Source organism: Macrotis lagotis, chromosome 5, assembly GCF_037893015.1.
Source record: "Macrotis lagotis isolate mMagLag1 chromosome 5, bilby.v1.9.chrom.fasta, whole genome shotgun sequence".
Lineage (NCBI taxonomy): Eukaryota > Metazoa > Chordata > Mammalia > Peramelemorphia > Peramelidae > Macrotis > Macrotis lagotis.
This window is the reverse complement of record NC_133662.1, coordinates 229,388,833-229,415,722: the sequence shown is the minus strand read 5'-3', so window position 1 is coordinate 229,415,722 and position 26,890 is coordinate 229,388,833. Positions and strand designations below refer to the sequence as shown.

At 46.8% G+C, this 26,890-nt stretch overlaps 4 protein-coding genes across 8 annotated transcripts; 2 read left to right on the top strand and 2 right to left on the bottom strand.

The window, feature by feature from the left end:
- The first annotated feature begins 624 nt into the window (after positions 1-624).
- Positions 625-5,461, top strand: TMOD4 (tropomodulin 4). Of its 2 annotated transcripts, none has more exons than XM_074188802.1 (10): positions 625-692; positions 1,705-1,842; positions 2,055-2,211; positions 2,732-2,848; positions 3,089-3,178; positions 3,313-3,443; positions 3,521-3,628; positions 4,185-4,328; positions 4,528-4,672; positions 5,332-5,461. In XM_074188802.1, the coding sequence occupies exons 2-10, from the start codon at positions 1,720-1,722 to the stop codon at positions 5,352-5,354; spliced, it is 1,038 nt and encodes a 345-aa protein (XP_074044903.1). In that variant the 5' UTR covers positions 625-692; positions 1,705-1,719; the 3' UTR covers positions 5,355-5,461. The 2 variants fall into 2 exon arrangements, with proteins under 2 accessions (XP_074044903.1, XP_074044904.1); XM_074188803.1 differs by lacking the exon at positions 625-692 and adding an exon at positions 1,498-1,519.
- On the bottom strand, positions 3,842-9,865 carry SCNM1 (sodium channel modifier 1). Its single transcript, XM_074188805.1, has 7 exons — positions 9,453-9,865; positions 9,007-9,077; positions 8,696-8,784; positions 8,521-8,618; positions 8,319-8,410; positions 6,247-6,447; positions 3,842-6,112 (listed from the first exon to the last, which is right to left on the bottom strand). Exons 1-7 carry the CDS (start codon positions 9,501-9,503, stop codon positions 6,013-6,015), a joined length of 702 nt encoding a protein of 233 aa, XP_074044906.1. The 5' UTR covers positions 9,504-9,865; the 3' UTR covers positions 3,842-6,012.
- On the top strand, positions 9,748-26,488 carry LYSMD1 (LysM domain containing 1). 3 transcript variants are annotated; one of them, XR_012468732.1, is made up of 4 exons: positions 9,748-10,312; positions 11,724-12,082; positions 12,523-16,754; positions 19,675-26,488. XR_012468732.1 is itself a non-coding variant. In XM_074188806.1 (3 exons), exons 1-3 carry the CDS (start codon positions 10,133-10,135, stop codon positions 12,659-12,661), a joined length of 678 nt encoding a protein of 225 aa, XP_074044907.1. In that variant the 5' UTR covers positions 9,748-10,132; the 3' UTR covers positions 12,662-19,667. The 3 variants fall into 3 exon arrangements, 1 of the variants encoding a protein (XP_074044907.1); XR_012468733.1 differs by lacking the exon at positions 19,675-26,488 and adding an exon at positions 18,000-19,664; XM_074188806.1 differs by lacking the exon at positions 19,675-26,488 and having other exon boundaries at positions 12,523-19,667.
- Positions 13,295-16,048, bottom strand: TNFAIP8L2 (TNF alpha induced protein 8 like 2). Of its 2 annotated transcripts, XM_074188807.1 has the most exons (3): positions 15,968-16,048; positions 15,459-15,555; positions 13,296-14,796 (listed from the first exon to the last, which is right to left on the bottom strand). In XM_074188807.1, exon 3 carries the CDS (start codon positions 14,789-14,791, stop codon positions 14,237-14,239), a length of 555 nt encoding a protein of 184 aa, XP_074044908.1. In that variant the 5' UTR covers positions 14,792-14,796; positions 15,459-15,555; positions 15,968-16,048; the 3' UTR covers positions 13,296-14,236. The 2 variants fall into 2 exon arrangements, with proteins under 2 accessions (XP_074044909.1, XP_074044908.1); XM_074188808.1 differs by lacking the exon at positions 15,459-15,555 and having other exon boundaries at positions 13,295-14,796; positions 15,968-16,035.
- Positions 26,489-26,890: the final 402 nt, after the last annotated feature.

Below are 26,890 nucleotides of genomic sequence, written 5' to 3'. Positions count from 1 at the left end.
AAAGTGGTTTCTGTCATTCTGATCTGGCATGATACATGGAGGTGGCATGCATGTCCTGTCTTTCCACCCAGACTGCAAACTTTTTTTTAGGTTTGTTTTTTTTTTGTAAGGCAAACAGGGTTAAGTGGCTTGCCTAAGGCCACACAGCTAGGTAATTATTAAGTATCTGAGACCAGATTTGAACCCAGGTACTCCTGACTCCAGGGCCGGTGCTTTATCCACTATGCCACCTAGCCACCCCAACTGCAGACTTCTCGAGGGCAGGGCTGACCCATGCTCATGCCTCATGTCCTCACTCTCCAGCATATCATAAATGGGCTCTCGGGGTTTGTTGCTGACTGAGCTGGGACTAGATTTCAGGTGTTGGGAACCCTTCTCTTCTGCCAGGGAGAGCCGGACAGGGCTGCCGTGGCTGTTCCCAGCCACTAGGGGGTCTAGCTCTGTGAGTGAGTGAGTGAGTGTCTGTGAGAGTGTGTGTGTGTGTGTGTGTGTGTGTGTGTGTGTGTGTGTGTGTGTGTGTGAGGGAGGGGGTGTACATGCGATCTCCCACCCCCACCCCCCACCTGGCCAGAACTAAAATAATAAAATGCTGAGCTCACTGCTCCCCCTGCCCCCTCCCCCCAGCACAGGGCTCCTCCTGCTGCCTGGTCAGTGCCCGGGCAGAGCAGACAGACCGACAGAAGGAAGGGGAGGTGAGAGGGGAGGGGGCTGACAGGCTTGGTGGGGTAGGGGAGCCAGGGAGGGCTGGGAGAGGACTATATGTGATGGGGGGTAGGGCTGCCACTCCTCACAGGGGGTCTGGGCGGTTTACACTGGTATGGGTATTTCAGGTTTTGTGTTTGTGTGTGTCCTGGTTTGTGTGTGTCTGGATGTGGGGGGGTATGTCTGTGTATGTCTCCCTACCACACTGATTGTACCCCCCATGCCCCCCAAATTTTCTAGAACTTCACCCCAAATTTCAAGACAAAGTCATTCCTCCCCTCACCCCCCAAATAAGGCCTGTGTCACCTTCCACTTAAGGGCAGGGACGAATGCTGGGGACCCAGTACCTTCCCTCCAGCCTCAGCTATTGCTCAGTTCTTCCACCTGGAGGGGTCCCTCAGGTTTCCTCTGGCCCTGCGCCCCAGGTCTCTCTTAGAACTCAGAAGTTTGAAAGACACAGGAAGTGAAATGCCTCACCCCACTCTCCCCCGTCCGCCCCCCATGCCTCCCCCTATTGCAGAGGGAGAGGAGCAGCTGGCTCAAGCTTCCCATTCCCTGTCATCTAGGCTCTCCCTGTTAGTCTAAGGAAGGAGCTGGATGGTTTGGGGGGGGAATTTCCCTGAAGCTCTCCACCCCTCCTTCCATAGGAACTAGGCAGGGGTCCAAGAGATGTTGGCAAGGGCCCCAGGCAGCTGTGTTGGGGGTGAGAGGGGCAGGAGAGGTGCTGACGGGTGAGGGTGTGGGCTGGGTGTGTGGGCTGCTGCCAGGACGTCTTCCCACACGCTCCTAGTCTGAATACTAGAGATCCTCTTCAGGGGTGAGTGGAAGCCGGGGAGACAGGGAAGGAAGTGGAAGATCTCTGATGCCAAGCCCAAGTCCCCATCCCACTTCTTCCTGACTCCCAAACCATCCAAGCATGCCGGCTGCCCATGGCCTTGGGCCCCTGGTCACTCCCTGACAATCTCTTCTTTGCTCTCCCTCGTGTCTAACAATGTTCTCTAGGCTCTGTGGGACACCATGTCATCCTATCAGAAGGAACTAGAGAAGTACAGGGACATTGATGAAGATGAGATTCTGAGAAGCCTGAGCCCGGAGGAGCTGGAGCAGCTGGACTATGAGCTTCAGGAAATGGACCCTGAGGTAAGGACATTGGATAGGAAGGGACTACATGGGGGGGACCTGAGGAACATCCTCAGGGTTCTACACCACAGGGAGGTGGGATCAGGGAAGCCCTAAAGATCCAAGGGGTCAGAAGGGACATCTGAAGATGCTTCAGGGAACCCTAGGGGTGTCCCAAATTTGGGAATGGGGAGTCTGAGCTGGTACTTCCCCCACTCCTACCCCCTCCCAAGAACATGCTCCTGCCAGCCGGGCTAAGGCAGCGTGACCAGACAAAGAAGAGCCCCACGGGCCCTCTGGACCGGGAAGCCCTGATGCAGCACCTGGAAAAGCAGGCCCTGGAGACTAAGGAGCGAGATGACCTGGTGCCCTTCACAGGAGAGAAGAAGGGTAGAGGAACCTTAGTGGGGCATTCGGCCTCTCACCCTGACATTACTGTATTCTGTATCATTTGCACTTCCCCATTTCCCCGCCTCTCATCCTCACTTGCAAGCTCCTTTTGTCCGGCTATTCCATGTTTCTTGGGCTCTGTGAAGTACTACTTTACTGGGGTTTAGAGGAAGAGAAGTCCCCAAAGTCCTGCCCTTTGAGTTCCTCCCTCTCATTCCTGTAGAGATGCAGAGATCCGATTCGCCAGTTCTCCCATTTCCTCCATCTTTCCTCTCAACTCCATGTCCCAGCCCAGAGTTCCAACACTGTAGACCCAAGCACTTACTCCTTTGTAACAACCAAGGTTTAGGCCTTGCATTATCCAGCCTGATGGGACCCAGATCTTAGGATACCCAGACCCATAGAGGACCCATGCGTGTCATGTGATCTAACTGTAATCTAGGAGCTTGGATGCCCAGGATCAAGGCAGGCAGAAAGCCAAGAACATGTTTCCCTTTGTTGACTTTCATCCCTCTACCAGGGAAACCATTCATCCAACCTAAGAGGGAAATCCCTGTGGAAGAACAGATCACTTTAGAACCCGAGTTGGAGGAGGCTTTGGCCAAGGCCACAGATGCTGAAATGTGTGACATTGCAGGTGGGCAGCTCTGAGGAGAAAGAGGCTGGTCATGAGGCCTGTGGGGGGGAGAATATACTATATTATGGCCAAAGGGCCAGGGGCCCTTGTGGGATGATCACCATAAGGGTCATGAGGCCCTGCTAGGCCAACTCCAGGTCTCCTTCCCCTCCCTGACCCCCAGACTCATTGAGGGGAGATTGGGGGAGGTTTAGTGTATCATTCCTCCTTCACTCATGCCTCCCACTTGCCATCCCTTAGCCATTCTGGGCATGTACACGTTGATGAGTAACAAACAGTACTACGATGCCATCTGCAGTGGAGAAATCTGTAACACCGAAGGCATCTCCAGTGAGTGGGTGCTGAGGGGGAGGTGTGAAGAGCAAGCAGCTACTGCAAGGGGGCACAAATGGGTGGGCTCAGCCTGTGAATGGGGGATGGGACATTGGGATGGGGGAACATGGGGGATTCCCCCTCCCCTCTAGGTGTGGTGCAGCCCGACAAATACAAGCCAGTACCGGATGAACCTCCAAATCCCACGGACATCGAGGCAACACTAAAGAGAGTTCAGAACAATGACCAGGAACTGGAGGAGGTGAACCTCAACAATATGCAGGTAGTGTATCTGGTTCCAGAGGAGAAACGATTCATCCCAATAGCAAGAAAAGTGAATATCCCCTTTCTTGATGACAGGATACAGCCGCATCCACTATTATTGAGCTGTGCCAGGCGATGAAGGGGAATACCCACGTCCGGAGCTTCAGCCTAGTAGCTACACGAAGTGGTGACCCTGTAGCCAATGTGAGTCCTGGGGCCTCATTCCCAATCACACCTCAGCTTGGACTCCAAGGATGCTCATCGGGATACTCTGCCCCCAACCTCTGCATTCTCTTCCCCTCCCTTTTACCTGGACGCCCACCCATAATTACCCCAATGTATACATGGAATCATAAGCTTATATGGTTAGAAGGAATTCGAAGGTCATCTAATCCAATTCCCCCCATCCCACCCCCACTGCCATTTTACAGTTCCAATGTTGAGCTGAGATGCCCCAGGTCTAGTATTCCTCCTTCCAGTGTCATACTTCTCCCCAGCTTGGGAATTTTCCCAGGTCACAGCGCTGCAAGGACTCAGTGACCTCTAAGGAGCCTTCTCACTCCAAGTCTATGCGCCAGTCAGTTCCACAGGATTCTTCTCTCCAGGAGCACACTATGCTCCTTTCCCTCTTACCTTGTGCCTTCCTCAGCTTCACTGTTCTTTGTCCTTGAATGACCTCCAGGTGACCCGTTTTCCACTTGCTCCTGGTTCATCCTACCCCTAGTGACATCTGCTCACTCAATCCCATGTTGTCATTCAGGCTATAGCTGATATGCTTCGGGAGAACAAGAGCCTCCAGAGCCTCAACATTGAGTCCAACTTCATCAGCAGTGCTGGGCTGATGGCTGTGCTGAAGGCTGTTCGGGAGAATTCCACACTTAGTGAGCTAAGGATGGATAACCAGGTACATAGCTTCCTTCTCCCAAATCTCCCCTCTTCTCTGAACTCTCTGTAGAGCACCCTTAATGATCCCAATTCTGAAGCCACCCTTCTCTGACCCCAGAATCATCTTGGGGAGAGAGCCAGTCACTAGAGGGGAATAGTAAACAGCCTGTATTCTCTATTCTCTGTCAATGCCTCCTATCCCTCCCCCAATCTTCCAGCGTCACTGGCCAGGTGACACCGTAGAGATGGAGATGGCTGCCATGCTAGAACACTGTCCCGCCATAGTACGATTTGGATACCACTTCACACAGCAAGGACCTCGGGCTCGGGCAGCTCGAGCAGTGACCCGGAACAATGAATTACGTAAGTGACCACTGACTTGCAGGAAGTTAGGAGGGTAAGAACTCTTGAGGTTAGGTCTTCCAACATTAAACTCAGTAAGTAGCTGACTAGGGAAGGTCCAACAGACATTTGAGGACCCAAGCTCTGCCCAGAGGAAGTTTCAAGTAGCTAAACTAGTAGTGGGTAAAGTTCTTCCCATATTCTTTGAGACTTGGATGGATTTGTGATTTCACCAACGGGGGTGCTTCCTTCAGCTGTACAGATCAAAACCAAGTGTCTCTCATCTTCTGTGACTTCAGTCCACATTTTGTCTTCAATAAACCATTCCACTGGGAGTCCAGGTAATGGGCTTCCTCTAGATGTCTTGTCACTGCAGGGCTAGACCAATGAAGCACACAGGCTCCGTGACTTTGTACACAAGATAGGTCTCCCCTTCTGCATGTCTTTTCAGCCAGTCATGTTGGCTTCCTGCCTGCACTCTTCTCTCTGATGACATTACTTCCACACAAATCCCTGGGCAATAAGAGTGGCCAGAGAAAGGATCCTGGGAGACAGAGGAGTTTTATGAAGGGACTGGGGGAAGCACAGAAGATAGATGTCCTAAGACGCCACCTTCCATGGAGTTCTTGGGGAGGAAGTAATAAATGAAGGAACCAATTTCCTGACTTCTGTCTCCACAGGTCGGCAGCAGAAGAAGACATAATGTTGTGCTTCCCTACTGTTTAAAGCTGGGACCCCTGGATACCGGAATTCCCATCTCCCCTCCCTGTAAATAAAGGTCTTTTTGCCCACTTCACCTGCCTCTTTCTTTGGCAGGGAAAGTGGGGAGGTGATCTTGGCATTCAACACCACTCCCTTCCCAGGGTGTTTGCCAGTTCACTAGGGGATTATTTATACCCTGGAGATCAGCAGGTTCTAGGCTCGGGTTACCACTAAGGGGAGGGAAATATCTCTCCCTCTACCAGTCCCCTTATGCTTCTGAGCTGCCCCAACACATATGTCCACTTCATTTCCACTCAGTGTTGGCTCCTCCAGTACCTCCTGAATTTGACGAAGCCCTGCTGGAAAGCAAGAAAAGCCCCTGTGGAAAGGGGAGGGGAAAGCAGGGGAGGTTGAGGAAGGCAGCATCTAACAACGCAAAGGGCAGAGTCCTGCCCTATATACTTTATTAATAGGGCAGAAGGCTGGGTGCAGCTGACGCTTGGCATGGCTCTGGAAGGGGCGGGTGTGGCATAGGGAGTTGTGCAGAACTTCAGGGGTAGGAGGACCTTGTAGAGTTGTATGGCACACCAAGCCAGACCTTAGACATGCCCAGCATCTTCTGTAATTTATTGAAATGAAATGGGTGGGGAGGTAGGGCATCAATCCAAGGGGAGATCTGGTGGCTCCTCTTCGTCAGAATCAAACTCCACATTCTTATCCTTTACCCATTGACCACTTCCATCCTGGATCCAACCAGAGCTGGGAAGATCAGAAAAAAGAACTTATGTCAGAATGTGGAAGTAGGTTCACAAAAGGGAGGAAAAAGAAGGGTGAAGGAAAAGCCAACAAGATCAAGTCTGTGAAGAAAAGAAGCAATGCATCAGGCCACCCACCTGCGCAGGGTCAGATAATGGTCCAAAGCTCTTCGTTTGGCAGGACTCAAGGGCACAGGGGTTGGGGCTGCTGATGAATCCCTTTTGACCTGTCTATCATCCTCAGACTTGGGTATTCTGTCCACTTTCTTGTCTGAAAGTTCCTCAGGCTGTGGGGGCCTTAATGGGAGGTGGTGAGCTGAGGGAGAAGGAGCTTCTGACCTGAGGGAGAAGGAACAAAGTTTACGATGTTCATATACCAAAATAAACTCCAAATGGGCACATGATTTATACATAAAAGATGATATCATAAGCAAACTAGAGGAGCATAGAAGAAATGATCTGTCAGATCTATGGATAGAGGAAGAGTTCATGATCAAACGAGATAAAGATGAGGTAAAAGATAATTAAAAAGTTTTTGCACAGACAAATCCTAAGCAGCTAAAATAAGAAGGGAAGGTGGGGGAGGGGAAGACAAATTTCTCTCATAAAGGTCTCACTTCTAAATTATATAAGGAATTGAGTCAAATTTTCAAGATAAGGAGTCATTCTCCAAATGATAAACTGTCAAAGGATATGGATAGGTATCAGATATCAGATAGGTATAAGATATCAACAGCCATATGAAAAAATGATCTAAATCACTATTAGAGAAACACAAAGTAAAAAAAAACATTGAAGTACCACCTCACACCTGTCAGGTTGGCTAGAATGACAAATGCTAGAGGAAATGTGGCAAACAGGTACACTAATGCTTGTTATGGAGCTGTGAACTAGTTCAACCATTATGGCAAGCCATTTGGAACGATGCTTAAAAAGCTATTAAACTGTATATGTATATATGGTCCGAATATATATAGCTTGGCCCAATGATACAGCTACTAGGTCTTGCCCAAAGAGATCGAAGAAAGAGGAAAAAAAACTCAAGTACAAAAACATAGCAGCATTTTTCTAGTGGGAAATAACTGGAAACTGGAGATGCTCATCCATTGAGGAATGGCTAAACAATCTGTGGCATGTGAAAGTGATAGAATACTATTGTTCTGTAAGAAATGAGGGGGATGGTTTTAGAAAAAACCTGGGAAGACTTGAACTGATACAAAATGAAATGAAGAGAAGCAGAACAATTTATATAATAATAGTAATATTATAAAGAAAACTGGCAAAGAAAGATTCTGATAACCCAACAACAAAACTCCATTTCGAAAAAATCATGATGGCTAATATGGAAATATGTTAAACATGACTATACAGGTAGAGTCTATATCAGATTATTTGCTGTCATGGGGGGGGAGGGAGGAAGGTAGAAAATTGTGGAACTCAAAAGCCTACAAAAAGATGAATGCTGAAAAAACTATCACTGCATGTAATTGGAAAAAATCAAATAAAATAACCTTTAAAAAAACATGATGAAATATGCTATCCCTTTCCAGACAGAGAAGGATGATGGCCTCAGAGTACAGACTGTGAGGCATATTTTCTTCTCTCTCTCTTTTTGGAAATGATTAATGCAGACATTTGTTTTGCATGATTATACACATTTGTAGTGGATTTTGTTTTTCTTGAGTTCTTAATGGATAGGGAAGGGCAATATAGAGAGAATTTGGAAATGAAAAATAAAATAAAATTGCATTTTAAAAGTTTACAGCATTGGGGAAGAGGTCAGTCATCTTTTGTCCCTAGCAGAGCTATCCGTGTCTGTTCCATTCATCTCAGAAGCCTCTCCTAGTAATCTTTCTGCCCATCTGTACCCAAAGACTCTGCTATGATTCTCTTTCCATTTTCTTAACCCATTGATATTCCCCTGTATTCACAACAATTTACTACTGAAAGCACTGATTTCACAGTTACTATGAATCCATGGTGATAGGTGATATGGGAGATAGAAAGTCTTAGTTCCCTGTCTTTGTAGAATTTTATAGACTACTAACAAATGCTTCTAGAAGTAATTGCCCCACTTTTTTATTCTTCCCTTTTCTCACCCATCTTCCTGTTCCTCTAATTTCCTTGCTCTTCTATAACCACTGCCGTCATTCTCCTGTCTCCATCCTCTCGTTTCACCTTGTTTGTTTCTCTCTTCTATCCAAAATTACCTGTTCTTCTGCCGTCGACAACAACTGTTATAATTCGGGGCTCTGCGTAGGGCACTTTGGGTGATTGAACGGGTCTGGGCCAGCAGAGGAGCCTGATGAAAAGTAGAGGTAAATAATATGCTCTCAGACCTCAAGGAAACAAGACACTTCTTCCTCCCAGGGTGAGAATTTTACCTTGGACAAACCTCCCTTTCTCAGTTACCTGGTCTCCTGTCTTCTCAGTTCTCCATTCTTCCTGCTGCTTTGGATTCTGTGCTTCTTCTTTCCTCTGGTGCTTCTTACCATAGAAATCTTGCAGGCCTGGTAGGGAAGGGGTATTGAGAGTGGCTGCGAAGCCTTTGTCAACTTAATGCTCTGCTTTTAGTCCCTTAACTTACTGGCCAAGTGCCTCTTCCCCGCACGATGAGCAGTCAACATGGTCAGTGTGTCTAGTACGGGTCGGTGGGGACAGACGGCACAGGCAAATCTGGATGGGAAAGGATAGAAGAGGAGCATCAGCCTTAGCAACCCGCGCTTTGGGCCACCTCAAGGCTGTTCTTCCCAAGTCTTCCTACTCCTTCACTGGTGCACCCCTCTTTCACCGTCCCCTCATTAGCCACCCCTCTCCCTCCCTTCTCCTGGAAACCAAGGCATTTTCTTCTCATCTACCCTTGCTGCCTTCTCAAGTTTGACCTCTCCCGGACCTCACCTTCCATCGCGAAGCATCAGGGCCTCATCTTCTGGGATATAACTGGCCAGCAAGTCCCCAACTCTGCGCTTCTAGAAAAGGAGTGGGCAGGGGTGGTGACCGGGAGTCCTGATGCTGAGGACAAGGGGGTGGGGGGCCAGTCCCCATTCCCGCGGCCAGGGGAGGGGCCTGGTCTCCGCCCCTCCTGGGTGTAGACCCCCGCCTTCTTGGCTGACCCGCCTCCAAGCCTCTGGTCTCATCCCACCCCCCTGCCACCGGGAGGCCAAGGAGGGGGTGCGTGGGGGCCTGGCCACGAGGGGCTTCCCGCCCACTCCTGGGGCCCCCCAGTCCCTTCTTCTTAAAGGGGGGCACCCTCGCCCCGGGGTGCAGGCCGCCGGCCTCGGGGAGGCCTTCGAGGGGCCCCGTGGGAAGGGAGAGTGGGGGCTCGCCTCCTCCCGCACTCTCACCTTGAGCACGCTGAGCTGGCTCCAGTCGTCCCCCTCCCTCTTGAAGGACATTGCGCCTCGCAGCCCCCCGCACCAGCCCCGACCCGCACCCCGGCGCCGCCGCCTCCACAGCCGGCCCAGCGCCCGGAGGGGGCGGGGCGGGGAGCGCTGCGCTCTGATTGGCCGGGCCCTTACTTCCGGGGCCTGTGCTTCCGGGAATGCGAGCGCGCCTTCTCCGCGGCTCCCTCCGATTGGCCTCTCCGAAGGACTACATTTCCCAGGATGCTCGGGCGCCCCGCGTCTCTCTGGGAATTGAAGTCTTTTCCAGTGGATGCGGAGCCCTGGGGGCTGTGAGGCCCTTTAAACCGAAGGGCTCGGGGCCGCCGCCCGGTCCCGGGGCGCGCATGGGCGGCCTGAGCCTCCCCGCCGGGGCTGCCGGGGCGCTGGCCCAGCCGGGCTCGCTCGCCCGTCTCTAGGGTTCCAGCGGCGCCTCGCGCCTCCCCGCCCGCGGGTGGCGAACCGACGGCGCTTCTGTGGGGCGGCTCCCGGACTCCGACTTACCCGGCCCGGAGATCCTCCCCCCCGAGTGGGAGTCGCGGCCTATGGCGGAGGCCGGCCCCCGGGAGCTGGGCTGAGGGGCGCTCCCGAGGGTCAGGGGTCAGGGGGTCGGCGGTCGGGACCCGCGCCGGGCCGGCGAGGCCATGGCGTCCCCCTCCCGGCAGGCCTCCCCGGGGGGCTCGGGGCTCCTGCGGGGGAGCCGGGCCCGGTCCTACGGCAGCCTGGTGCAGTCGGCCTGCTCCCCGGTCCGCGAGCGGCGCGTGGAACACCTGCTGGAGCCCGGGGACACCCTGGCGGGCCTGGCGCTCAAGTACGGGGTGACGGTGAGTGGGGGCGCGGGGGCCCCGCGTGTGGCCAGCGCCGCCCCGTGCTCGCCCCGGCCCTCCCTGGAGACAGCCAGGTCCAAAGTTGGGGGGTGGGCAGGCGGGGGCCCGCCCCCCAGCAGACGCCGCCCGGGGCGACCCGCGGAGCTCGGGTCGGCGGGGTGGGGCTGGGGTGGCCGGGCCCGTGTGGGACGTGGAGCCGACCGGCCCCGCTATGTCCACATCCGGCCTCAGACCCTCAGCAGTCACCGAGCTGTGTGGCCTCGAGCGAGCCATTGCCTGGCAAAAAAGAATAAAAATAAAAAAAAGCACTCCGAGGGCGGCTAGGTGGTGCAGCGGATAGAGCACCGGCCCTGCAGTCAGGAGGACCTGGGTTCAAATGCGGCCTCAGACACTTAATGACCTAGCTGTGTGGCCTTGGCCAAGCCGCTTCACCCCTTTGCCTTGCAAAAACTAAAAAAACTAAAAAAAAATCACTGAAGATCAGCCTGCCATATGAATTCAAGGTGGTAATAACTTTGGGGTTAGAGTTTCTGGTTTTAAGCATTTCTGGAGCACTTTCAAAGCTCTAGAACGTTTGACGGATCATCCCTTTTGATCCTCACAACCACCCTGTGAGTTTATTTATTTATTTATTTATTTGGCAAGGCAAACAGGGTTAAAGTGGCTTGCCCAAGGCCACACAGCTAGGTCATTATTAAGTGTCTGAGGTTGGATTTGAACTCAGGGACTCCTGACTCCAAGGCCGGTGCTCTATCCACTGTACCACCTAGCTGCCCCGCTCTGTGAGTTTATTAATCTCATTTTACAGATGAACACACTGAGACAGTGACCTCCCCAGGTTCCACATCTGATAGTCTCCCTGACTTAGTCCAGGGATATTATTCAAGTTCATTATGATAGTGTTGTTCTGGGATAGAAATATCTCACTTATATGTCAGGTTTCCAGAAGTTGGACTGAATAGGTCCCTCCTAACACACACATTCTTAGAGACTCTGATTCTGAGTTTTGTTTATTTTCCAGTTACATACAAAGGTAGTTTTCTGTATCCATCCTTTTGCAAGTTTTTGAGTTCCATGTTTTTCTACCACCTTCCATCCCTCCCCTCTCCCTATGGCATCAAACAATCTTAGCTAAGATGTCCGTGTACAATTTAACATAAGACTGATTCTAAGTACTGCCTTCCCAATGTGTTATGCCCCAGTTTAATCAAGGTATATGATGAAAAAGTGATGAATTATCAAGGATAATACTCACCCTCCCTGTCCCTTGGGATGGTTGTTAATATCATTAGTCAGAGTTAATATGGTTTTAATATGCATTTAAACACACTTAAAAATATTAAATATATAATTGTAAGCCACATGGTTATTGTTATTAATCTAGTGCCCCTCCCCTTTTTTCCCCAAGATGGAACAGATTAAGCGTGCTAACCGCCTTTACACTAATGACTCCATCTTCCTCAAGAAAACTCTCTATATTCCCATCCTGACTGAACCCCGTGGATTATTCAATGGGCTAGATTCTGAGGAGGAAGAAGACAAGGAAGAAGAGGTACCATTGAGTCAAGGTAGAGCTGAAACCCCTTTAGCCTTGAGGAAAAAAAAGGAGGAAAAAGCCAATGGAGAAGGCCTTTCCTCCAGGTCTGACCAGGAGCTCTCCATACCCAGCCATGACCTCTCTGCCACTGACTTCCTCAAGAAGATCGACTCACAGATCAGTTTGTCAAAGAAGGCTGCCGTCAGGAAGCTGAAGAAAGTCGAGAGTGGGTAAGTCTTTGGTGTTTCTGGGCAGCCCTTCTGACTGTAGCTTTGATGGAGCAGAAGAGCCCAGCACTGGACATCAGCAGATGGGACACTGGCCTTGGCACTCAAACCCTGTGGGAGCCCACTTTGTCTCAGGAAAGTTGAGGAGGTGGGCTAGATGAGCTCCAGGGCCCCTTCCAGAAGCCGAGTGAGCTTCCCACTGTTGGAATCCCTCTCTGGGGAGCAGGGGGTGATGGCTTCAAGCTCCTCTCACTCCTCCACCCTTCCAGGGCCAGGCAAGCTGAGCCTTGGGCAGACCTTGCAGCACGATTGAGGCACTTCTTCCTTCAAATAAGCAGTTTGGAATGTTTAATATAAGTTCTGGCCCCTAATGGGGCTTAGCAAATACTTGTTCCTTCCTTCACTCCCTTCCTGATTGCTTTTCCCTTCATCTTTACCTGCAGGCTACCTGGGGAGGATCTGCATCCTCACTTGGCTTCCCCCCGAAAGCAGCAACGGGCAGTCCTGGGCCCTGTACCCCTGACTCGAACCACAAGGGCAGCCACCTTGCGGGACCAGGAAGATGAAATCTTTAAACTCTGAGACCCCCAAAGCTGGGGAAGAGAAGCAGTAGAGGAGAACCTGTTTGAAGGGGATTTAGTCTGGGGTGAAAGTTCAGGATCCCCTCTCAGTCCAGGCCCCTCTGGCTTCCCTGCCCTTCTCCCCCCCCCCCACTCCCCCCCACACCTAGCCTCTTTGTTGATGTCAGGGTCTGGAGGGCTACCGGAAGGATTGTTGGCAAGACTGGAAGGGTTGAGATTAGATCCTTTCCAGATTCTTTTGACTGAATCTCGATATCTTTTAAATTCAGAGAGCTCTCTATCTATCCCCTTCCTTCCTCTCTCTGATTTCTGTCACAGTTCCTTGGCCTTACCATAGGGTGGAGGGATCTCCAGAAGCTGTCACCCCACTCCCTCCCACCCTTCTCTCTAATTTATTTGGTGCTATGTTGGGATCCTATTTATTGGCTATATTTTGTTTTTCTAGCAGAAGATGGGAGTTCTTCCAGTACTCAGGTCATGGTGGCTAGGATCTATACCAACTCCTGTAGTCCCCTCAATTTAGAGAGCCCTGGGGACCTTGGGAGTGTGGGTACATCTAAGCCCCAAGCCCTGCTGGGCAGCACTGAGGTACTGGACCAGCTTCCCCTCCCCCATCCCCAATCAGGAAGGACTGGACTTGGCCTTGACTTAACTGGTCCTGTTTTCTTTCTCGTGGCTCAGGAGATTAGAGATTGTGGTCATCCTTTCCCTCCCTGCCACTTTTCTGCCCCATTCCTCTGAGCTATTTATTGGGGTAGAGAGAAGGCTGGGAGGAGGGGCCCCTGGGACCATTTGGATGGGTGGTCAGTTAGTGTGGAGTTTTAAGAACAGGACTGACTCCTGGGACTCTGTGGGCCTCCCACACATACTGAGCAACGGAGGGCTCTTTTGTTGCCCCATGACCTCCTGGTTCCTTTCTCTCTGTTGCATATTTATTTGTCATTTGTAGCACCAGCTTGAGGTGTAGTTCAGCAGGCTAGGGAGGCTCTCAGGGCCTAAGAGTCTGCCTTATTTTGTTATTTAATGTTGGATGTGAAGGAAAGTGAATGTGTTTTCCCATCCCCTGCTCCCTGTGTTGATAGTAAGTGGTTAGAAATGCAGAGATTAAACATAGAGCCCTTTACATGGTTTAGCAGATTTATTTCCTTTCCGAGTATCTTCCCCTGTCCTGCCCTTCCCTGGAAGCAAGGCTTCTAACATCCATCCACACTGGCCACTGGGCTGGCTTGAGTTTGACTCCCACCCCCCCCCCCCCCGCCAGCAGCTTGGGGTACTGTTCTCTTTCCTCCTGGAAGAAGTTTCCCCATATCATGTCTCCTGACCAGGGGGAAGTAGAAGATCCGACTTTCACTTCATCTTTTTCAGGCAGCTTTGTTTCCTGTCCTGGGGGCCAGAGGCACAAGGGAGGGTGGGCTTGTGACCCCCCACCACCATTTCCCCCCCAGAGCCAACCCCACTCTCAGGAGACCCAAGCTGGGGCTGGAGGGTTCAAGTGGCCCAGAAGGCCAGAGAGTTGTGGTCTGTTGTCCATTCAGAGTCCACCACCTGGTTGGGGGAGGTGGAGCTGGCCTGGCTCTCACAGTTTTCCCTCATCCAGCAGCTTCCTGAGCCCGTCACAGATCTTGCCCAGGTGCTGGGCATAGCTTGGACTGTAGAGGGCAGTGAGCAGGCTGGGGTCAGAAAAGTGATCAAAGACATGGCGGATGCGGCCATGAGACTTGGGTGTCAGGTGGTGCTGGACCAGCTCCAGTAAGGTGTCCCGGCACTCTGTTAGCAGGGTGGTCAGCACATTGGCTTCAAAGGTGAAGTCCACTTCACCGAAGCTTAGGGCAGTCATGGCACCCTGGCGCAACTTCTGACGAAAGCGGGCCGCCAGGTCCATCTCCCCGGGGCTGAACTGCTCGTTTCGATGCAGCACTGCCACCTTGATGGTCACCTTGACCAAGTCCTTGATGACCCGCTGGGCCTCGCCCCGGCTGTGGGTGTACTCTTTGGATACTCTGTAAAGTTCATCCAGAACTTGGCTGCTGGTGTCATCGATGAAGAGGTGCACCACTGACCGCCCGGCCAGCTTACTCAGGACTTTCTTCTCTGCCTGCAGGGCAAGGTTTCTTGAGCTGAAGGGCTCCATGATCCCTGGGAGACAGAGACCCAAGTCCACGTTACATATCAACAGAAGGGTCAGGCTGCCAGGGTCCTGAGGAGGTGGCTGGCTGCCCCCAGGTTGTCTCCCTTTCCTTCCAGCTGTGTCTGACTCCCTGTCTCTTCACTCGAGCCCTCGCATTCTTGCTTCTTTAGGGCTCTGGTCCAGAGACTGCACCTCCAAGGGTAGGACAGAGGAGCCAGGGAGAGGGGCCACTAGGGGACTGATGAAGGATATCTAGAAAAGCAGGCCATCATAAGCCAAGCCTCAAAAGAAAACCAACCACGGGAGGAAGGGAGGGTAGCCTGGAAGAAAGCAGGTGATATTGGGGCATGGGGTGGTGCTACATGCTCCTCTAGAAGATCCAGGAGAGGCTGGGGGTCAGGATGGTTCAGAAGCACTGACTCCTGAGACATCCAGGATTTCTTTTTGGGGCTGAATTGGGGACCCTGGAATCCTTGCAGAAGTCTGGGTCCCCCCCTAGAATTCCCCCCCCCCAAACTAGGCTCCCTGCCTCTGGTTCCTCCGGTGGTTTTGCTTCTCACTTCCCCCTCCCCTTCTCTACAGGATGTGGCTCTGACCACAGGGAGGAGCAGCCACACCCTCTCCCCCTCCTCACACCAGGAGTCTGAAGGGGTCGGGCCCCCAAGGGTACCTGGAGCCCAGCTCCTCGGCAGGATTCATACAGCTGGAGCCAGGGAGGAATTTTGCTTCCGGCGCAGCGTGAGGCTCTTCAGTTCTGTGGCTGGCAGCTGGGAGCAGAGAGAGCTGTGTCTGCTCTTCTCATCTGTGTCCCTGTCACCCCCACTCTGTCTCCCTGTCTGGGTCTGCCCTGTTCTCACAATCTTGGTCCCATAGTCCCTCTTATCCCCTTTATTTGAACTGTTTACCTGGCTGCTAAATTCTCCCTGCATTTCATCCCACCATCTCTCAACCCATCACCTTTTTCTGCTCTCTCCCTTCATTTTTTGTCCCCATCCATGCCAGTTACCCCTATTCTGCCCCCAGAGAAAGCCCCTGGTGAGATCTTCCCAGAGTTACCCTTACCCACTAAAAGCCCTGCAAAACAGAAGGACTTAGAGTGAGGAAAGTGGCAGCCTCCTGCCCAGGCCTGCCTCCTACCCGACTCCCCAGCTTGTCCCTTCGCCATTGCCCGTCCCTCACCTTGGAGGCCAGTCTTGCGTTGGATGTACCCGGAGAAGTGACAGAGAATGAAGAAACTCTCAAGAGTCCCGACCTAGCACCGCCCCTGACCCCACCCTCCTCCCCTCTTCCCTCTTCTGTCTTCTCTTCCTCCGGCCTCCAGCATGTGCACACACGGTGAGGTCTGGGGCTCCAAGGAGCCTCTGCTCAACCTTAAAGTTGGTGGGTCTCTGGGGTGAAACTCCCAAGGTGTCCTGATGCTTTTGGTCTGGCCCTGCCTCTCTCACCCTCTTTCTCCTTCAAGCCCTCGTGTGTCTGTTTAGTGGGTTCCTTATCACTGCGGAGTAGAGGGATCCGAGCAGAGGCAGGGTGAATGTTCTAGAAATTACTAAAGCGGGCCTGGTATACACCTCCTAACTCAGAATCCTTTAAGGGTCTTGCCTTCATCTCATTGTATCCTTTTCCAAGGTGCCACTTGCTGAGGGGAAGAGACATGGGTCAGACCTTAGCATTCTAGTCCCCCCAAGCATTTGGGGGGACATGTTTCCTTGTTGATCTGTTGGGAGTGAAGAAGTAGAGTAGCTACCTGAGCCACGGGTGGTGAGACCCACAGACAATCAGCAGATGGCAGCACAAGCCTGAGAAATGAGATTCAAAAATACCCAGCGTCTGGGAGCCCTTGAGATCCATTTGTACTCGGCGCCTACATGTTATCCAACTTACTGGACTGTGTCGGGCATAACAGGATAAAGAAAGATGCTTTCCAAGGCCTGCAGATTCCATTCTACTGGGATTGACATGTACCCAGGTAAGCAGAACAGAGCAGAGACCAGCCAAACTGCCCTCATGAGCTTCAGGGAAGGTTCCAACAACAGCCCCCCCCCCCAAGCTGAGTCTAAGAAGGGAAGAGAAGAATTCTAAGAGGCAGCTATGTATGGAGGAGACAGATGTTATATCAGGTTGGGAAGCAGCTGGCAGGAGAGTCTAGGATGGGGAATGATGTGGAATAAGACAAGGGCCTAACAACCGGGGCCTCTACTGGGTGTTTTCTGCAAATATTTTATTCAGCTACTTGGAGACAATTATCATGGATGTTCATGTCCTCTTCCCTGCCCTTCTCTAAACATTCCCAGTACCTTGTCAGTTTCATAAGTTTTGACGTTTAAAAGGATAAATTTTGTAATTTGACAAATTGGGCTGTAGAGACCAGGTTATCCAGAAAAATGTGTTCTTTCATGGTGCTAGATAAGCAAGGATTTATGGGAGTGTGGTTCAGAATAGAAATTTAAAGGAGTTTAAGATAGGGAATATTTCTATTTTCTGATTCTTTCCTTTAGGATCAAACTCTTATCACACCCTGCCATTCTTCCTTCACAATCTCCCTTTCCTATTCCAACTCTTGATCATCTCATATCTGGACTACAGCTTCTAACTAGTCTGTTCCTACCATGGCTTGTCTTTCTAAACAGTTATTCCATATCACCCCTGCCTACCTCACTCATAGTGTTGTTGTGAGGATCAAACAAACTAATGTGTGTACATAATCTATGTGGAGTCCACTTTCTTGGAAAGTCTTCCAACCTGTACTTGAGTGGCAGGGCTGGGTTCCCAGAGGGGGACTGTTACTCTCATATCCTAGGAGGCCATATACTCCTGAAACAGTGGTTCACAAGCACCCAATAGTGAACTTAACCTTACCAGCTAGGTTGTAGTAGAAACAATTGTCATAGAACAACATTTACTAAGATGGGATAGGAAAAATAAATGTTTTTTCTTTTTTACAAAATATTACTCCTATAAATAGATACAGACAAGTGAGAACAAACTTAGAATAGAGTGAGGGGCACATACACACAAGGTAGCCAAGGCAACTGGGGCTTCAGGCAGTCCAAAACCTCCCTTTGCTGCTACCATATGGATGCACTGTTTCTGATGGGCACCTGGGCTCCCAGTCCATGCTCTCTCCACAGTTCAACTCTCCTCTACCAGGACTAGTTTCTCTTCTTTGCTGCCAGAGGTCATGCTATCCTTCTCTGCTTCTGTGTCTCCATAGACAGTGTGTGTCTATCCTAACTGTGCCTCAAGCTCTCTCAGACTGATGATGACTGCTACTTTCTGCGTGATGGCCAGTAGCTCCACTGTGAAGCCCTATGACTGTGGGGCAAGAGGAAGAAGGAAAACTCTTCTTCCCCTTCCTCTGTATCTCAGGGGCTGACTCAACTTCTGGCTCCTTCCTGAACTGACCGAAAAGCTACCAACCTAGTTAAGGTCCACTAGGGGTCAAGGCCAATATTTTCCCAACTAATGGCTAAATTCCTCTTTCAGTTCAGTTTTTTCATACTTTGTAAAAGAATGAGAGGGTTTATATACAGCATCGAATAAAAAACATATGTCATTTGTATAACTTGTTATCTGTGTACACCCCTGATTTTTACTAATTACATTCTGGGCTAGGGGAGTGGGGAGACATGAGGAAGTTTCTGAGTTCAAATCCAGCCTGATACTGTGTTCTTCTATACAGTTTCCAGATTTCCGCATCCTTTTATTCTATAGGCATTCTATAACCTGAAATGGCTCCAGATCAGCATTTATAAATTCTATCAACATAATTCAGTAGAGTTCCAGAGATAAATTAGTTTGGGAAATTGTGGTCTAGATGATCTCTAAGGGCCTTTTCATTTCCAAAATTATCTCACCTTGTGACCAACTATGCATTCACTCCAGATAAGTTTCCATTATGTGAAATGCCCTCTTTCATTTTGTATCTAGTCCATTTGTAGTCCCTTCTTTCCATGAAACCCACTGTATTTTATTGATCTTCCCATTTTACACCATGGATAAAATATCTCTGTATCATACACTGGGAACCTTGAGCATGTTCTCTTTTATCCTTGACAATAAGTACTGTTCTGTCCACTGAAATTATTAACAATATTCCCAAAAACACAAATTTAGACAAACTTGGTTGCAGGAACACAATGTTATAAATGGAAGAAGATTTGCAGGTGTGGCAGCAGGTTTGAGGAAGTATCAAGAAAATGACTTGTACCACTGGATAAGGCCTTTGTAGAGGGGACAGAGATAATCCAAGAAATTGAAAAGACTTTAGCCCTTTTTTAGTCAAACTACCTCAGCCAATGAAATATTGAGATGCAACATTTGCTTAGAAACATCTATCCAATTTCCATTTGAAGAGTTTCAATGAAAGCATACTGTCTCCTAAGACATTTCCTATTATGACTCTGATGGTTAAAAGTCTTTCCTAAGGTGGGGCCTTTCTAAAAATTTTAAATCTTACTCCTAGAGTTACCCTCAGGCCCAAGCAACAGTGTGGTTCAGTGGATTTCAGACCTCTCTGTCACTTATTGTGTGACTTTAAGAAAGTAAGTTGACCTCCAGAACAAACTCTAAATCTCTAAACTCTCTCTCTCTCTCTCTCTCTCTCTCACACACACACACACACACACACACACACACACACACACACACACACACACACACCAGAAACTGGATTTAGGATCAACTACAATCAACTGGAGGAACAATGTTTCTTATGGAGAGCAAGTCTAGTGTTCCCAAAAGAGCAATTTTCTCAGCCAAAAGACCTTGCCCAGTAAGAAATCCCCAGGGGAATTTACAAAAGGACATCACAATCCCTGCTGCACTGGAAGTATAAATTGTTCCTCTATTGTGATCATTATTTCTATTGATCTTTTTTATATTCACAGGAGTCCTACCAAGCACAAAAATCCCTATTTACCATTGTGCACAAAGGAGAGTAATATAAAATAAGGTAAGAATGTTAGGTGGAAGCCAGGTTGTAGAGAGCCTTAAGTACCATGCTGAAGTGTTTTTATTTTATCCTAGAGGAAATTGAAATTCACTGGAGACTTCAGCAATGTAGCAACATGATAATGCCTCTGTTTAAAGAAGATGATTCTGTATCAACAATTGAAAGGGTAGATATTAGAAACTGTGTGATTTAGGAAACTTATAGTAGTCCAAGTGAGAAGTGTTGAGAATTGAGCTAGAGCCAGTGGCTATGTGATTGAAAGTAGGAATAGTGTATAGACTGAGAAGAGGGCCCAAAATAGAACCTTGACCCCCATGTCTAGAGAGTAGAGGTCGGTGGATCATGAACCAATAAAGAAGACTGCAAAAGAGCATAGAATGAGAACCAGGAGAGATCGGTGTCATGGAAATTAAAGGAGGATGGACTATCAAGCAAGACTAGCCAAGAAAATGTGTCAGAAATAGCAGAGAAGTCAAGAAGGTTGAGAGAAGGGCCATTTGATTTAGAATGAAAACTTCAGGGGAAACATTTTTAGTTGAATTCTAGGAAGCCTGGTTTTAAGGCATTGAGAAGTGAACAAGTAGTGAGAAAGTAAAGGTAGAAAGAATAGATATTCTGAAGAGAACAATGAGCTTTCCTTAATTAGTTTTAAAATTGGACTAGATTTTCAGTTCCAATACGGTCCACTATGTTCCCCAGATCTTTTCATAGTCAATGTTAGCTAGCTTCATGTCCCCCATCTTGTTCTTATGAAATTGTTATGATTACAAAGATCAGCATAGTTTCATCAAGAGCAGCTCATACTAGACTAATTTGGTTACTAAGTTGATAGCTCAAGAGAATGCTATAGATGGAGTTGACCTAGATTTTAGTGAAGTATTTGACACAGCATCTCTCACTATTTTTGTGGAATAAATAGAGAAGTATGAACTAGACTAAAATATCAGGAAATGTATTTGGAAATGGTTAAAATGACTAGTCATAGAGAGTAGTCATTAATGGTTCAATGCCAACCTGCAGGAGATGCATTGTAGAGTGCCTCAGGGATCTATACTTGGCCTGTGCTATTTAACATTTTTATCAGTGATTTTGTTAAGCTCTAGATGGTATGCTCCTCAAATCTGCAGATGGCATAGAGCTGAGAGGGTTATCTAACACATTGGATGACAGAACCTGATCTGAAAAAAAGATTGTTAGGTTACAGTACTGGGCTGAATCTCAAAAAATAAATAAATGAATAAATTCAGTAAGGATGAGTGTAAAGTCTTCAACTTGGGCTAAAAAATTTACTTCTGGGGCAGCTAGGTGGTGCTGTGGATAGAGCACTGGCCCTGGAGTCAGGAGTACCTGAGTTCAAATCTGTTCTCAGACAATTACCTAGCTGTGTGGCCTTGGGCAAGCCACTTAACCCCATTTGCCTTGTAAAAAACCTAAAAAAAAAAAATTTACTTCCCATGTATAAAATAGAGGGAGCAAGGATGGGGCAGCATTTCGTTGGGTAGTAGGGGAGATTGAGGTATTTTTGTGGTTTTTCAAGCTCAACGTGAATTAGCAATGTGAGCCACCAGCTTAAAAAAAGTCAGTAGTATCTTGGACTGTATTGAGAAGCACAATGTCCAGGAATAAGGAAATGAGAGTCCTTTACTCTCATCAGACCTCATGTGAAATATTGTGTTCCTGTCTGGGAACCACAGTTTAGGGAGGACATTGAAGAACTGGAGAAAACCCAGAGAGAGGGAACCATGATGGGGAAGAACTATCATTTGAAAATTAGTTGAATGAACTCAGCCTAAAGAAAGCCTAGACCAGGCGAGTGGTTGGATGAGGTACTTAGACAGGCTGGCTAAATTCAGATATTTAAAGGCCCCTCAGAAAGAGATATTTGTTCTGATTGATCCAGAGCACAGATCTTGGTCCCAGATCCAGGAGCTGTGAGTGGAAGTTGCAAGGAAGTAAATTTAGGCTCGATGTGAGGAAAAACTTCCTAACAGTTCAAGCTGTCTAAAAGGAGCATGGACAGCCTTGAAGTTATAGACTTCCTCTCATTGAATGCCTTCAAGCAGAAGTCAGATGATGACTTGTATGAATATCATGATTGGTAATTCTTTGAATATGATTTGAACTAGATAGTCACTAAGGTCTTTTCTATTCTTAAAAATGTTTTAAACCCTTTACATATGGGTGTATAAATTTTACCTTTGAAGACTATGACAGCAGAGAATAAATGGACAGGTTCAAGAATGATAAAAAAGGCTTCAGATATTCTCCTGGAAACAGATTTTCTCTCTTTTTTTTTTCAAAGCTTGATTCATTTTCTTCATTTCCCCCACATATACACTTTAAAATTAAAATAAAAAAACTTTTAAAATAAATATGCATAGTCAAGTAAAACAAATTTCCCCCATTGGTCATGTTCGAAAAATATATTTCATTCTACATCTTAATTCCATCACCTTTCTGACAGGAGGTAGTTAGCATGGTTCATCATCCAGCCTCTGAAATAATGACTGGTCATCACTTAATCAAAATTATTAAGTTTTCTAAGTTGTTATTGTGTAAATCATTTTGGTTCTTCTCATTTCATTCTGTATCAGTTCACCCCAGGCTTCTTGGTTTTGTTAATCATCCCTTTCATTATTTCTTCTGGCTCTTGTATTCCATTACATTCATAAACTATAATTTGTTCAACCATTTCCTAAATGCCAGCCAAGCCAAACCAAAAAGCATTTATTAAGCGCTGTTACTTGTGGGGCACTGTACTGTTTTGGAAATACAAATAGAAGCAGACAGAAAGACAATCCTTACTTTCAAGGAGTTTACATTTTAATGGGGGAAGACACCTAAAAATAAAAGCTGGAAAACAAGGATAGAGGAAGTACCCATATGAAGACATGGCAGATTAGGACTAGATAGTCAGAAGTGGATCTGAGAGAGAAATGAAGGAGCTTGATTTGGGCATTTTCCTTAAAATGGCTTAATCTGTGGCCCACAGACTACAACTGCTGGGCATTCCCTTGGTTTCTGATTGTTTGCCATTTCTAAAAGAGCTGCCATAAATATTTTTGTACATAAGGGCCTTTTTTCACTTTAGGTAGATTGCCTATTTTCTGTCAACTGGCATGATTAAGTATGAACATCCTCATCACCTTTAGGCTGAACAAATGCAAGGATGAATTCTTTTGACCAGGAAACAAACAGAAATATAAAATGGTTCTCAGTCCTTCTTGTGTTGACATTGCCAATATAAAAGTCCTATTGCATTCTACTCCCCATAGGTTTTTCTCTGTTACCCTAAAGTCATTGAGAATTCTTTTTCCTTTCCATTTGCTCAGGCCTCCACTAGCTGTGCTTCCTCCCTGGCCCTTGCTTCTTTTTTGAGGGTGTTCAGTGACTAGGATTCCAGTTTCATTTAACCATTTAGCATTATTAATTTTTTTTTAGGTTTTAGCAAGGCAATGGGGTTAAGTGGTTTGCCCAAGGCCACACAGCTAGGTAATTATTAAGTTTTTGAGGCCAGATTTGAACTCAGTTACTCCTGACTCCAGGGCTGGTGCTCTATCCACTTTGCCACCTAGATACCCCCTAGATTATTTCTTGTATAACATTAATCCCATTGAGTTTATGTCCAAAGATGGCATGGGTATTGGCTTATGCTCAACTTGAGCACCATATCCCTGGATCTTCAGGGCCTTTCTGCTGAGCAGGCCCCCAGCACCAACCTGAATGCCTGGGCTTCGGAATTCTCATGGCTTGTGCTCCCCAGAATACAGTTGATTCCTTCGCAATGAAGATCTTCAAGAAAAGGATGGATAACCACTTTGTCTGTGTTACAGTGGGGATTCCTTTTTAGGTCCTGACTAGGGTAGATGACTCTTGAGATCCCCTCTAATTGTAAAATTTTTTGAATGTGTTGATGCTTGTATCAATGTTATTGTTTAGTTGTTTCAGTGGAATCTTTATGACCTCATTTTGGGTTTTCTTGAAATTTGCCACTTCCTTCTTCAGCTCATTTTTACTTATGATGAAACTGAAGCAAAGAGAGTTAAGTGACTTGCTCAGGGTCACACATCTAGAAGTCAGATTTCAACTCAGGAAGATGGGGCTTCCAGACAACAGGCCTGGCACGCTGTCCACTGTGCTACCTAGCTGCTGAAGAACTCAATAACACTCTCTAAATTTAATCAACATATACTACAATGCTTAGTAACTTCAATACAGAAATGGGCACAGGAAGGATGGTGAAAAATATGTTGGAATATATGGCAAAGGATTGAGAAACAAAAAAGTAAAAAACCTGCAGACTAAATAGAAGCTTCACATGTAGATAGAATTCTTCAAGGCAAGATTTGGAAGGTACTGGGTATGAGAACTCATAGAAATTGACTATATTTTAATATGAAATAGCTAGTTATTACAGAGGTCATTTCTGAATGAGCTGTGTACAGTCAGACTATGTAGTGGTTAAAGCAAGTATAAAAACTGATACCTTGTTAGAAGAAAGAATAAAGGCAAAAAAAAAGATAATGCATGTAATTAAAGCATTTCTAGTGTGATCACTGGATCACATCAACAATTTCTTGATAACCCCCAAATGAGAAATGGATAAAAGAGCAGACAACAACTTTGATCATTACCATTTCCTATGGAAGTTTAATGAATGAAAATCAACTGTTACAATATGGAGGCCAAAAGAACCTAGAAACCACTTCAGTTAGCAACACCTGTTCTTTTTGCCAAACAGATATGGCAGCCAGGGCCATCACTGATTTAACATGTAAACTCATTTGTAAAATCTTACAGAGGCATATGGTAAGGGATTATATTGTCTCCTAAAACAATGAGAAGTAAAAGGAAAAGCAAGTTTACAAAAAAATTTGTGGAAAAGGGACAGTAAATTGATGGGAAATGGAAAACATGTCTATATTTCCATAACACACGCAATGACAGTGGCCACATTTAGACTCTTAGGTTGTGATCCCTAATGTGTGGCATGAGAATGTAGAAATGACTTTTTTTTTTTTTTTAGTTTTTGCAAGGCAAATGGGGTTAAGTGGCTTACCCAAGGCCACCCAGCTAGGTAATTATTAAGTGTCTGAGGCCAGATCTGAACTCAGGTACTCCTGACTCCAGGGCTGGTGCTCTATCTGCTGTGACACGTAGCTGCCCGACTTTTTTCTTTTTAAAAAAAAAAAGATAACAATTAAACTAAACCAAAAAAAAGAGTTTAGACTTTCCATGTTGTAGGCAACATAATTTTAGGGGAATTGGGATTCTTAGGATATCTAAAACAGGAGACGATGCCAAACACAAGATTCTTTTATTCCCCAAAAAGTAATTGAAAAGTATCAATAACAACTGATCCATATACCTACTTTCTCTACAAAATCTTTTTGAGAATACTCTATATACATACCAAAGTCCTCTTTCCTGCAAATTTGAAAAGGGAGCAGAAAGGCTTTCAGAAATCATATTCTATAGCAGACCACTTCTTTACAGTAACATTTGACTGAACAGTTCAAAAAATAGAAGGTCCCACCATGCTTGTCTGGTTAAATCATTTGTCAATTATAAAAAAAAATAAAAGAATTTCTTTTCCTCCAACCAAGTGTTTCCTACTTTTACTCTAAAATCCTTAAAAAATATATAAACAGGGGCAGCTAGGTGGTGCAATGGGTAGAGCACTGGCCCTAGAGTCAAGAGTACCTGAATTCAGATCTGGCCTCAGACACTTAATAATTGCCTAACTGTTTGGCATTGGACACGCCACTTAACCCCATTTGCCTTGCAAAAACCTGAAAAAAAAATAAAAGTAAAAAATATATAAACAAAAATAGCTTTATTTGACCCTAAAATTATCATCAAAGAATAAAGTAGGACAATATATGCTTACCACTGATCTTTTTTTTTTAGTTTTTTTTTTTTTGCAAGGCAAATGGGGTTAAGTGGCTTGCCCAAGGCCACACAGCTAGGTAATTATTAAGTATCTGAGACCGGATTTGAACCCAGGTACTCCTGACTCCAGGGCTGGTGCTTTTTCCACTATGCCACCTAACCGCCCCTTTACCACTGATCTTTGCCATTGTAATAGAGAATTTCCAGCATAAAGTCCATATGAAAAAATATTTGTATTTTGTTTATTTCAAAGAAGTTTGAGATCATTAAAAACATTGTTCAAATTTCCAAATGCATTTATAGTTCCAATTCCTTAATCATCTTTATTGTCCATTCATGGTATATACATATATGTGTGTGTGTGTGTGTATGTGTATGTGTGTTTGTGTACCTAAATGTGAGTGTATACACACACACATACACACACACATACATACAAACAGAAAAAAATAAATCTCACATATAATTGTATATACACATACACACACGCAAACTATTGGACCAGAAACTGCATTTCTTCTCGGATGAGTTGGGCTAATCTCTTATGAGTGATTTTGGATCTCATTTAGAAGCAATTAGTTTCATTGTCTATGGGGAATCCTTCCATTTGGACTCCATAACAATGGTTCATACTTTTGGTGAGTATATGTCTCCCCGGTTTTATGCTCTGCTTGATGTTAATAATAAAGAGTTGAACAAAATTATCTCGTTGCATCTTTCAAGTAATCTAATATTTTAATATATCAATGGGAAACTCCTTGGAGAAGACCTTTTAATGTGACACTTCACTGAATCACATTCTTTTTATAGTCATTAATAAATCCAATGGCATCTTCTATTTTCCATGACTTTCCATCATTTGTGTGATTTTAGTCCACTGTAGAAAAACACTGATGAAAGCTTTCCTTTCTCCTCAGATTTTCAACAAGAAAGTCTTATTTTCATAAAAATTTTGTAGAAATGGAAAAGTGGGGGGGGCGGCTAGGTGGCACAGTGGATAGAGCACTGGCCTTGGAGTCAGGAGTACCTGAGTTCAAATCCAGCCTCAGACACTTAATAATTACCTAGCTGTGTGGCCTTGGGCAAGCCACTTAACCCCATTGCCTTGAAAAATCTAAAAGGAAGAAAGAAAGAAAGAAAGAAAGAAAGAAAGAAAGAAAGAAAGAAAGAAAAAAAGAAATGGAAAAGTAGGCATAGTGGTTGTTGACATTTTCTTGATGGCCTTTTTTTTTAAATAGTAATACATATGCTTCATTGAT